We start from the raw sequence: 13,104 nt of genomic DNA, 5'->3' as shown, positions 1-13,104 counted from the left end.
AGCTCTTTTAAATTATTCTCCACTTGAATTTGAACAACATTCATTACCAATTTCACATTTAATGTTTCTACACTTATTGCTTCTTCAAAATCTGGAATAGAAGATCGTCTCTCTATTACTGCTGAATTTTATACTTTAAATAATGTTCAAGCCAATTCAGCAAAATATGTTCTTCTTTCATCCTCTTCGCCTTCTTCGAAGATTACTTTTGAACTTTCACCTTCTTCTATAGTCCCCACTACTTTTCTTTTCCTTTCTTCTTTACCTTTTAATACTTCATTTCATTTTTTAGGAGTTTGGTTTTCCTTGTCCGCCTCTTCTGATTTCGTTCTTAAACAAGCGCGCTCCATGGTTAAAGATATGGCTGCTCTTCTTAGTCCGAAGAAATTATTAGCACAATATGTGGTTTATCTCTATAACGCTGTCCTTCTTCCGCGATTGGAATTTCATCTTCAAACTACCCTTTTCTCTGAAAGTACTATTCAATCAATAGTCAAGCCTATGTTTTCAATACTTAGAAGAAAAGCTGGACTTGCTGCGACTACCCCGTTGGCCTTGTTATTTCTTAAACTTCCCTTCTCAATTCAGAATGCTTTTTATCGGTTTCTCTCCTCCCATATTGCATCATGGCAAAAAATATTCACACATCCTGACTTTAAAGATTTTGCCCTCTATGCTATCTCCTATCTTCAAGGATATTTGGGTGCTGAAAGTTGCCCGACTATTATTAACTTGGAACCTTGGTCACAAGTCATTTCTCTTTGAACGCATACTTTGTTTAATTCATTATTGTTTTCTTCGCGTTTGAATATCACGTGGTCTCTCCCTTTCTGACCTCCGAGGCAGGATTTACAACCAGCTTTGCCACTCCGATCCATTTTACCGCATTCAATTTTTCAGACTGCTTGGAAACTCTGGAAAAATTTGAATCTTTTTGTTTTTGCCCAGTTGGCTTCTCCTTGTGGACGTTATCTTATGAATTGGCCTGACCTTCGATACCTTGGTATCGTTGGTCGTAAAAAACGGATTTCTACTTGGTTTAATTTTATTATAAACAATTTTCTTTCTTCCTCCTTTTCTTCTTTATTGTTGTCTTCGTATTTTATTAATTTTTCTTTTACTTTAGCTTCTCCTTGTTTATTAGATCATACTGTTAAAGATTATCATTTTTATCCTCAATGGGCTATTAATCTTAATTCTGCTACCCAAACTTTATCTGTGGGCCGTGTCTGTATCACCTACAAGAAACAGGACTCTGCTATCATGTCTCATTGGCTCCCTGTATCTTCTTCTGCTGATGAACGATCTTACAATCCTTGTCCTGGATGTTCCTTTAATATCCCCGCTTTATCCAAGAAATCTGCAATCAAGCAACGCTGTAATAGCGAGAAGTGTTTTTTTAATGTAATCCTATCAGAAACTGTAGGCTATCCTACCAGAAACGCTAAAGTATTTGCGGCTTACCTTCCCATAACCTTATCTACTTCATGGAGTTATGCTACTTCTCTGGCTCTTGTTCATTTGACCAAACCATCTTTACCTACTTCTTCCGCCCTCTCTCCTTCTTTTAAGGATAAGACTGAAGATGATGTTTTGCCACTTTCTGTGCAGTCTTTGTATACCGATGGTTCCTTTCATGTTGCTACAGACTCTTCACCTCCTTCCATGACCTCTGCCTGGCTTGCCCTTGACAATGATGGGCTTATTCTTGAATCTTCATCTTTGCAACTTCCTTTATGTCTTCCTTCAGCCCTACGTTCTGAAATCTATGCTGTTGTATTAGGACTAAATGCTCTTTCCTATGGCTCTTCAATCTCTATTTATACTGATTGCAGTCAGTTAATTTCACTATGGAAACGCTTTGTTGATGTCCCCTTCTCACCGAAGTTGTTTCGTGAACACAATCACCTTTTATGGCTTTCCATTCAACAGCTCGTCAAAGATCGTAACCTTATAGTCGATTTGATTAAAGTCCCTGCTCATGGAGATGACCTCTACAATATTCAAGTGGATTCTCTGGCAAAAGATGCTCATTTGTCTTTGCAACCTACCGTCTCACCTTTGGCATTTTGTCACGTCCTATGCTTATTAACTTTTAATTCCTTGCCTATTGATATGAATATTCATCACTTCCTCCGCTCTATAGCGGATGCTCGCGCTCTTTTATCCTTCTGTTCAATGGCACGATTCACTGCTCTTGGCCCTCCTTCACTTTTTGATTGGGCTGGTATACATTTTTGCCTTTCACAAATCAAAGGTTTTGCTTCACATAAGAATGGTCGTCCTGAATTTTGGATCTTCTGTATCAAACTTCTTTTGGATATACTGCCTACTTTAACTACTCTTCAACAACGCAAGCCTTATTTATATTCTCCGGATTGGCTTTGTCCACAATGCAATTCTGCTCCTGAAGATTTAAATCATTTGTGGACTTGTCCTTATATCCTTCCGGAACTTAATCCATGTTTAACACATCGTTCTGAAGTTATTAAATTCAGAGATTCGTGTTTATCCTCATTCTTATCATTGAACCCTTTGGATTCTACTTTCCAAATTAAATTCTTTGCTCTAGATTGTTGGAACTATGAAACTCCTTCTCCATCCTGTCTTTGGCTTACTAGAGGATTGTTATCTGTGCATTTGATGACGTTTCTGAAACAATACTTTTCTCTCTCTGTTATATACAAGACTATTTCTCCTCTTCTTAACGACTTCCAGGTCGAACTATATGGTGAAATTTGGTTATGTCAAAATGTTCTTTTCCATGCTTGGGAAGAGTCACAGGGTATCTCGGCTGCTTCCAAATTACGTGGCCCACCTCCAAAACCTCCTTCTACTGCTATTTCTTCACAGTTTCACAACTCTTCTTTGGCGTCAGTTTCTCAGGATTCCTGGATTTCTTGGATATCCTCTTCTATAATTTGGGGTGGATCATGAATCTCGCACTTGGATTTTCTGCGCCGCTTAACAGTTCAACCTTTTAGGATTTCTTTCTGGTAACAGACTGGATTTTTGGATGTTGGATAGTTGACTTACACTGGCTTTCGGGTAAAGTTGGGGTATGCAATTCTGTAATAGTCTAGTTTTTCTTTGCTTTAAATTATTTTAGTTTAGATTTCTTTACTTGTATGAGTAGTGAAGCTACTCTTTTTATTTTTTATTAGTCTATTTTCTTATTTTTGTAATATTGTTCGATCATATTTTCGATGTTAAAATATAAATAAAAGATAAAGTCATAAGACTGTTTGCACAGGAAAAGGATAAAACTACCACCATTCGATTCGTCTCAGTGAGACAATTCTAACAAGTTATGATACATCTTTGTACGATTATTAGATGCCAAGTTATTTAATATATTCTTTATATAACTGTGATTATAAACGGTTTTTTTAATATAAGATTTTTGAGGATAGGTGTGATAGTGACTATAGATAGATTGTGACTATATAGGATAAATTTTAATAATAAAGTGTTTTGAACATTCAACTGGTGTGACTATATAGTAGAATGTGACTATAACGGGAGTGACTATAGAGGGAGTTGACTGTAAACGTAAATCAAGAAATATTATAATGCTAATGTTGAACATTTTGTTGAATAACTCATCAGCCAGTGATCGGAAATAGATAAAACTACCACCATTCGATTCGTCTCAGTGAAACGATTCTAATAAGCTATGATACATCTTTGTACAATTATTAGATGCCAAGTTATTTAATATATTCTTTATATAACTGTGATTATAAACGGTTCTTTTTAATATAAGATTTTTGAGGTATAGGATAGGTGTGATAGTGACTATGGATAGATTGTGACTATATAAAATAGATTTTAATAATAAAGTGTTTTGAACATTCAACTGGTGTGACTATATAGTAGAATATGACTATAACGTGAGTGACTATAGAGGGAGTTGACTGTATTAAAAAGAACCGTTTATATCACAGTTATATAAAGAATATATTAATTCGTGATTCGCTGATCAGTAACATAAAATTCTCAGTATAACGTGGGGCAAAAATTTCGCCGATCACTAATTAATTCTGGAAAATTACGGAAATTAGCCAATAAGTAACACAAATTTATATGCAATTTTCAGCCACTTCCTTTTTGTAAATACGTCACCATAACCACATGTTTCAATCAAAATGACTTTTCGATAATTTTGTTTTTTAATTTCAAAAAGTTTATTAGTGGACAATGTCAGATTGTTGCCTCTAATATATAGGCTCTTTCATAATTTCGATCTTTACAATTCTAATATTTGTTCAAATTTTGGGGTTATATTTTAATAAACTTGTTCTAATAATAAAAAAAAAGATAAAAAAGTCATATTTTGTTTATTTTTGGCAAATTTTTATTGAAATTTCTGAAAGTCAAACGCAAATTTCATATTATCAAAAAAGGTATTTTTCATTGTAGCAAAACTATTGGTTGTCCGGGATAACCAATTTTAAAATGTAAAATTTATTACAATCTTTTATTCGCAATTTATTTATCAATGCATTTATTCTTCTAAAAACCGTTCTGCATGTTCTTTTTTCGATAAACTTGAATATCTAGTAATCCAATTTTCTATCGTTTTTAGAGAAGGTATTACTTCAGTTGTAATTTCGCCATTCTCTGCCATTTCTTTCAACCCATCCAGCATATCCTTTGCAGTGTATCGGTCACTAGGATCACGTTGTCCAACCATAAAAAAGTGAGTTAACGCCATTACTACTTCTTTTACTAGTCTTTTTCCACTGCCTTTTTTACCATATTTCTGATTGCATTTAAGTGCCCATCCAAGTTGTAGGTGAAATATTTGATTCCTATTATATTTTGAAAGTTTTTGAGCATTTGATCAATTATTTTACATAATAAAACCAATTTTTACTCACTCATCTATATCTGTTTTTGAGAAATCTTCTCTTGATTCTTCACCAATTTGTGATTCTTCTCCTATTTCTTGCTTCAACAAATTCACTAATTCACCTCGTCCCATACCAATATCAAAATGAATATTTCTTCTGTTCAATTCATCTTTTAATTTATCAACTGTCCATCTTCTTAAATCCCAATGATTAGTATTTGTCACTACCAAATGAAAATTGTTCAAATGAATCATACAATAAGTGTGATCTATTAAATTGAAACGCCATTAATGCCATTGAAAAAATAAGCTTGCCTGAAGCTCGATATATTGGCATTGTCCATTTTAAAGAAGCCTTGGAATGTTCACCCACCATTGGTTCAGGCTGTACAAGTTCTGTTTTAGTAAATTTACTCACAGAAAAAGTCATCATTTCTCCAAAATTGGGAAGGTCGCGTGCACAAATATATCCAGCTAAGGGACCCTCCGTTGGCCAAGACCATTCAAACCAATTAGAAATTCCTGGTATAGTTTTAACATTACTTTGACTCCTTTGATCACGATTAGGTTTCAAGTAAGCTATTGCTGTACCACTTAAACCATCTAATGCCTTTTCAATATCTTCACCAGTAGTTAAATCAAACCCTAATCGAACATATCTCTTAATAGCATGTGAGATCTTAGATTGATTGAATTAAAAGAGATGAGAATTGCTTGAATGAATATATTTGTCAAAAAAAGCAAAGTAAATATGATTATTACTTGTGCATGGTGACTATCAATTGAGGTTTTAGCTTCGCCTGCCTCTAAAAAACACCACTTTTTACATTCAATATTATACCATTCTGCCCATTTTGAAACCAATGCCATTGTTTCTGAACAATGGTAGTGTGAGCCATTATCACTTATTACGATAACCCATTTTGGCTTTGGATCGAGTAAGGTAAATACTGCATCAAAGGATGAAGCAGTAAACCATGCGTCCTGTCTATTATCATTTGACCAATGGTCAAATGCTTGAATTTCTAATTCGTTGCTTTCTTGATTTTTAGAATATACCAAAACAGTATGCAGTGCACATCCACGTTTTGCATAGAAGTCTTGTTTTGTTTCTCGAATTCGTTTTGGTAGTATTCGCATCTTATAGTCCACCACAATAAGAATACCATCGTTATTAAGTTGCAAAAGATTTGCATTGAATTGACTGTTCAAATACCCTTTTCTTGTTAGGTGCGCAAGGTAGTATTCTAGCATTTCCTGAAATTCTCTCAATGTTTCTTGTTGTTCATCTCCAAGTAATAATCGCAATTCCTCATATAAATTGAAGATTTCGTTATATTCAACACACTCTGATATATGATCCTCATTACAATTACCAAATGCAAATGGTAGGCAATGATTAATACAAGGGTCATGCGATACTTTTCCATCACATGTCACATGTAAGTGTTTTGGATAATCACGTTTGAGAAATCGTTTAGAATTTTCAATACTTTTAAGTAAACGCGTCTAATTTACAATTTTGTTATTAGTTTTGAATATTTATAATTATAGAAACAAAAATTGGACGGAATAATACCTGTAGTTCTTGATTTTCAATATTTTGTATAATTAGATTCGCCAAATCCTTAAATACATCATATCCATACGTACTACAAGTACTACAAAGTCCGCCCAAATCCTCTTGATATACAAATGGTCCATTTCTCAATCTTTCCAAAAATGCTGATCTCTTCATTCCTTCAGGGTACAATTTGTGAAATTTTTCCCAAAGAGCTTCTTTCTGATCACTAAGGTATTTTAATGGCAACCCTGTTTTGGCATCGACCTTGTAAGAACTTAAATTCACATTTTCTTTACTGCTCATGAACCATTCGAATTGATCTTCATGCTCTTGAGGCATAATTTTTTTTCGCATTGGTGGCTTAGGTGCAGCTGGACATCCATGGCCAAATATACGTTCATGTATTTTTGCATTGTGAATTGTATGTGAAGAAACCTACAAAAGATAATGAATTAACTAGCGAAAAATTTATTCATAGGTAATTATAAAATAATTACATGAAGTCTGGTTTGTAATTCCTTATAAGGAAACTTATCTGCAATTATTGAAAGTATTCTTTGTTTTCCATTAGCGCCACGTTTATTTAAACTCAAACTATGCTCAAAACTTTCCCAGAATACTTCTGTAGCATTGAACATATTACTTGGTATTGTTCGTAAAAAACCATTTTGATAAAGCATATTTATCATTGCTTTATCTGATTCAGGATCAGATGATCGCGTCCAAAATTCATACTATAATAATTGGTAAGAAAATTTATTAGTTGAACATTATTTTTTATTTATAATAGAACAAAATTTAACATGTGCTGTTCATCACAGAATTTATATCACGATATACCACCATCATTAGTTATTACCATCACTACCAGATTCGTGAAATATTAATGTGAGATTTTTGCTATTGAAAGTAATAAATTTGTTTAAAAGCTTACCTCCGATTCTTCTTTATCAAATGGTGTTATATTGATACATCCTGTAGCACGTAACATCGCCCGCCATGCTCTCATTTCTCTTTCTGAGAAAATATAACCATTTGGATATAACGAAGCTAATTGACTATGTAATTCAATTATTGGACAATTATTTTCTTTCCATTCCCGAAATAATAAATACCAATCAACTTGACTACATGTTCTTTTTTGTAAATGATATCTGAATATTTGCTCCATTTTTGAATAATCGTGCCATTCATTATAAAAACATACAAATTTTTTCAATTGTTCTAGTTTTTTTTTTACGTTAGAATTATCTAAGCCAAATAAAGTCTCGCCTAACCATTCTTTTAACATGCCCATTTTTTTCCACACACTATTAGGATCTGATCCATGAAATTCTTCAGATAGTTGGTTTTCTTTGTAAATATAAATGGAACTTTCATTCTCATTGACAGTTTGGAAAAATAATGCACGTTCTTTAGACCTGGTATAGATAAAGGATGATGCGAATCCACTTCCAATTCCTTTATTTGTTGACGTGCCAATTGAATGTATTGTTATATTGATCTTTTGCATATTTATTGAAAAAGGTAGAAAGGACAAGTCCGATACAATTTCACTTAGAATGTCATTGTCATCCATACCCATTACCAATGTTCCAGAAAAGCGCGTTTCAGTTTGAAATATTCTTTTATAGAGGTTTGAAATAGCACTAGTAGGGTCATTTTCAACTTCTTCATTAGATTCAGATAAAGATTCACAAAAAAATCCCGGTAACAAATTGTTATGTTTATTTCCTTGAACTATTCGAATAATAAAAGGTCTGTTTTTCAGCTCAACCTGTGTTTTCATACCAATTCGAAAAGGATAGTATTGTTCTACTTTCATTCCGTTCTCCTGTAACGATCTAACATGCCACCAGTTTCTCAAAAAAGGCCCAAAGTGTAAGTCGGGAATAATTATACCAGTAGCAATCAATGTTACTGAAGGTTTCCACCGTTTTGACATGTTTAAACAGTTTGTTATAATATTTAATAACGTGTTGTCAGATTGTTACAAGTATACTCGTTCAAATATATTGATTATCCCTGCCTTGATTATTACATGCATATATGATCAACATCCCGTGATCGGCGAATCACGAATTAAATAACTTGGCATCTAATAATCGTACAAAGATGTACCATAGTTTGTTAGAATTGTCTCAATGAGACGAATTGAATGGTAGTAGTTTTATCCTTTTATGATCACTGGCTGATAAGTTATTTAACAAAATGTTTAACATCAACATTATTAAAGATGGTGCCGCAAATATGTAATTGCGGAATAATTGCGATTTACGGTATTGCGGAACATTGCGGATTTTTAAATCTAAAATCTGCAGATCCACAAATCCGCAATTGTCTGCAATCCCGCAAATATTCTGCAAATCCGCAAATATCCAAAGTACCGCAATTCAATTGCAGAATATTTGCGAATTTGCAGAATATTTGCAGATTTGAGGAATGTCCACAAAAAAAACTTATTTTTTTTTAATGAAATATAATTTTTTAATTTAACTACTAAAAAATATATTTCCTCTTATTATTAATCATAAAAAAAAAATCATTTTTCATTAATAAAATTTAAATAAAAATGATTTTATTTTTTAGAAAAAGATGGATTGGTAATTGGAAAAACTGCCAGAAATGGCATTTTCTCTTATTACAACTGCAAAAAAAAAATGCCAGAACTAATAGTTCTGGCAATTTTAATAAAAAAAAAATAAAAAAAAATGCCGGAAATAATAGTTCCAGCGTTTTTACATAAAAAAATTAAAAGAAAACGCCAGAACCATAGTACCAGCATTTTTATGTAAAAAAAAATCAAAAGAAAACGCCAGAACCATAGTACCGGCGTTTTTATGTAAAAAAAAAAAACACCGGAACCCATAGTTCCAGCGTTTTTATGTAAAAAAATAAAAGAAAATGCCAGAACCCATAGTACTGGCGTTTTTATGTAAAAAAAAATAAAAGAAAATGCCGGAACCCATAGTTCCAGCATTTTTATGTAAAAAAAAATCAAAAGAAAATGCCGGGACCATAGTACCGGCATTTTTATGTAAAAAAAAATAAAAGAAAATGCTGAAACCTATAGTTCTGGCATTTTTATGTAAAAAAAAATTAAAAGAAAATGCCGGAACCATAGTACCGGCATTTTTTATGTAAAAAAAGTTAAAAGAAAATGCCAGAACCATAGTACCGGCGTTTTTATATAAAAAAAAGTTAAAAGAAAATGCCGGAACTATAGTTCCAGCATTTTTATGTAAAAAAAAGTTAAAAGAAAATGCTGGAACCATAGTTCCAGCGTTTTTTATGTAAAAAAAAAACAAAAGAAAACGCCGGTACCATAGTACTGGCGTTTTTATGCAAAAAAATTCTAAAGAAAACGCCGGGACCATAGTACTAGCGTTTTTATGCAAAAAAAATCAAAAGAAAACGCCGGAACTATAGTACCAGCGTTTTTATGTAAAAAAAAATAAAAGAAAATGCCGGGACCATAGTACCGGCGTTTTTATGTAAAAAAAATAAAAGAAAACGCCAGAACTCATAGTTCCGGCATTTTTATAAATATACGAAACTACAGTTATAGGCAGCAATTAGAATTGCAGAATTGTGGGCTACTAACCACAATTCAACTCCAAAATCCACAATATTGCGGAATTTGAAAATCATTTGCGGACCCATCCTTACCCCAAACATTATATATAATGATACTGAAATCTGATTTTGTATAGACTTACTATGTAATTTTCTGATAAGTCATGTGTTTGAATTTGTATAGCCAATTGGTAATTATTTGATAAGTCAGAAATTTGTTTGTATAATAATAATAATTTTTAAAGCAAATTAGATTTTATTTTGTATAAAATATAATATAAATAAATAAATATATATGTATATATAAAGCGAAGCAAAATAAACATTTATCTAAAAAAAATTCACATGTTTTTCAAAAATTATAGATCGAATAGAAGATTTGTTTACAAATGAGGGATTTTGTTTATGAAAGGAGGTTTGTTTATACAAGTTCACTACAATACTCTAATTTTATGATTATTGTCTTATAATTAATGGGTTACATACTTTTTTAGTTTAGTCCGTTGCTTTTCTGTAAAAATAAAAAATGGATCAGAAAAAAAAATTGGTATACATTTTCTTGAAAAATGCCGCTACTTTGAAAATATAGTAAAGAAAGACTTGCAAAACATTCATATTGTGCTCATATTGTTCGAATGAAAGAAGTTATTTGTCATTGTAGCAAAGTTATCAAACTAGGTCATCACTATGATAAAACTTTTTTAAATATTCATGTTAATGGTAAAAAATGTTTGGCTAAATAAGGAGTTCAGTCGATCCTAAATTATTTTAAACTAGTTTTTAAATCAAAAAAATTAAAAATGATGATGTTAGCAGTGCTGAAAAATGGAAAAGTGACGATGATGAAAAAATGAATGATGATGATTTGTTTAATGTTGACGAAATAAGTGATGTGGAAAATAATTGTGAAGATAAAATTTTAAGTGATGATGATATGATAACTTTATCAAAAAATCTTGTCCTGAACTTAGATCTAATACTGATCTAATGTTATCTGTAAATATATCAGTCGTACTCCTGCTTAATTTGGTGGAATCAGAAGAGTTGAAGTTGTTGCAAAAGAACTTTTTCCAAATCTTTTTCCAAGTAATTTTTCACGTAAGAAATTGGATTGTTCACAAAAATGTCAGTTAAATCGTTAATTATATGCAGAAGCAGTATGGAAAATTGATCGTAATTGTAAGTCAATCCTGTTTTTAGTTGTATGATAATACAAGAAAAGTTTGATTAATTATTTTTTATTAATTCAATCAAGGTAATTGTGTTCGTTCTATGAAATGCAAAGGATATACTACTCAAATGATTTGTAATGAGTGTTTTAGTTAAAGCTCCGAATGGTTCGGGCTAAACCGGGGAACCGATCCAAAACAGGCTCAAAATTCGGTTCGGTTCGGTTCGGGTATTAGAACCGAAAAACCGGCGGTTTGGTTCGGTTTAATCTGATTTTTTATAAAAATGCGAAAAATCGAATAGCCAGCTATCTAGTGATCGTACAAAGTCGAGCCATATATCATTGGATTCGTCTCGACGAGACGCGTCGAATGGTGGTAGGATCATGTCTCTAGCATCGATAGATCACACGTTAACCCACGCTAAATTATTTATAAATAATTGGAATTAGCAAGCTATCTATCGATGCTAGAGACATGACCTTAGCACCATTCGACGCGTCTCCGTGAGACGAATCCAATGAATATAAATTTGTTCGTGTATGACCACTGGATGGCGAATAATATCAAGTTTCGCATTTTTTTAAAATTTTTGAGCGTTAAAAATTAAAAATTCCGATACATGAATTTATTCGTCGTCCAATGGTTATACAAATATGAATTAGGACTCATTGGATTCGTCTCAATGAGACGAGTCGAATGGTGGTAAGATCACGTCTCTAGCATCGATAGATAGCTTGCTAATGCCAATTTTTTATAAATCATTTAGCGTGAATTAACTTACGATCTATTGATGCTAGAGACATGATCTCACCACCATTCGACTCGTCTCATTAAGACGAATCCAATGAGTCCTAATTTATATTTGTACGACCATTGGACGACGAATAAATTCATGTATCAGAATTTTTAATTTTTAACGCTCAAAAATTTTAAAAAAATGCGAAACTTGATATTATTCGCCATCCAGTGGTCATACACGAGCGAATTTATATTCATTGGATTCGTCTCACTGAGACGCGTCGAATGATGCTAAGATCATGTCTCTAGCATCGATAGATAGCTTGCTAATTCCAATTATTTATAAATAATTTAGCGTGGGTTAACGTGTGATCTTTCGATGCTAGAGACATGATCTTACCACCATTCGACGCGTCTCGTCGAGACGAATCCAATGATATATGGCTCGACTTTGTACGATCACTAGATGGACGGCTATTCGATTTTTCGCATTTTTATAAAAATCGGATTAAACTGAACCGAACCGCCAGTTTTTCAGTTCGGTTCTTACGGATTTTGGCTCTAATCCGAACTGTCTATAATCCGGACCAAACCGACCCATTCGGAGCTTTAGTTTTAGTTTAAAATATAATAAAATTTTACAAAATCGAATTGCTATAGTAAAACCACTCACTTCAAAGCTGAAATATACCGCAAAATATTATTACGAAATAACCCTCTAAAAAATTATCTGAAGTATTCTGACCTTACTATCATTTGGTCAATGATCAAAGATAATGAATCCACTACAGCATCTGATGTTTGGCTAAAATTGGCAGAAAAAGGAATCCAAGATGCTTTTGATAAAAAGCCAGTTTTTGAGAATCTTTGTAATAACATATTACAAGCTGTAATTCAAAAAGAAAAAAATATAACTACATGAAATTTGAAATATAACGAGAAATTTAAAAATTTTCTTGTGATTCTTGGTACCTATAGTTCTCGTACGTGTATTAGTAGATTTATTTTGGCAAAATCTAGAGGTTAACAATTCAAAGTATTAGATATGGAAACATATATTTATTGTATAATAAATATATTATATATGTTATAACAATGAATTTTACTTTTAGGCGTTTGCGTTCTAATTCTAAAGACATGCTAACAAATCCAACTCTCTGTTTTGAAAATATGGCTCAGTTCAAATGATTTTTGGACTC

General features: G+C 32.4%; 1 protein-coding gene across 1 annotated transcript; it reads right to left on the bottom strand.

The window, feature by feature from the left end:
* Positions 1-4,507: 4,507 nt before the first annotated feature.
* Positions 4,508-8,364, bottom strand: OCT59_024520 (uncharacterized protein; the record flags this gene model as incomplete). The annotated part of the gene is made up of 7 exons (XM_066135487.1): positions 4,508-4,814; positions 4,884-5,051; positions 5,113-5,534; positions 5,618-6,364; positions 6,435-6,854; positions 6,917-7,153; positions 7,354-8,364. 7 exons carry the CDS (start codon positions 8,362-8,364, stop codon positions 4,508-4,510), a joined length of 3,312 nt encoding a protein of 1,103 aa, XP_065991501.1.
* Between the last annotated feature and the right edge of the window lie 4,740 nt (positions 8,365-13,104).

Source organism: Rhizophagus irregularis, chromosome 4 (assembly GCF_026210795.1).
Source record: "Rhizophagus irregularis chromosome 4, complete sequence".
NCBI lineage: Eukaryota > Fungi > Glomeromycota > Glomeromycetes > Glomerales > Glomeraceae > Rhizophagus > Rhizophagus irregularis.
This window is presented reverse-complemented; position numbering and strand designations above follow the sequence as displayed.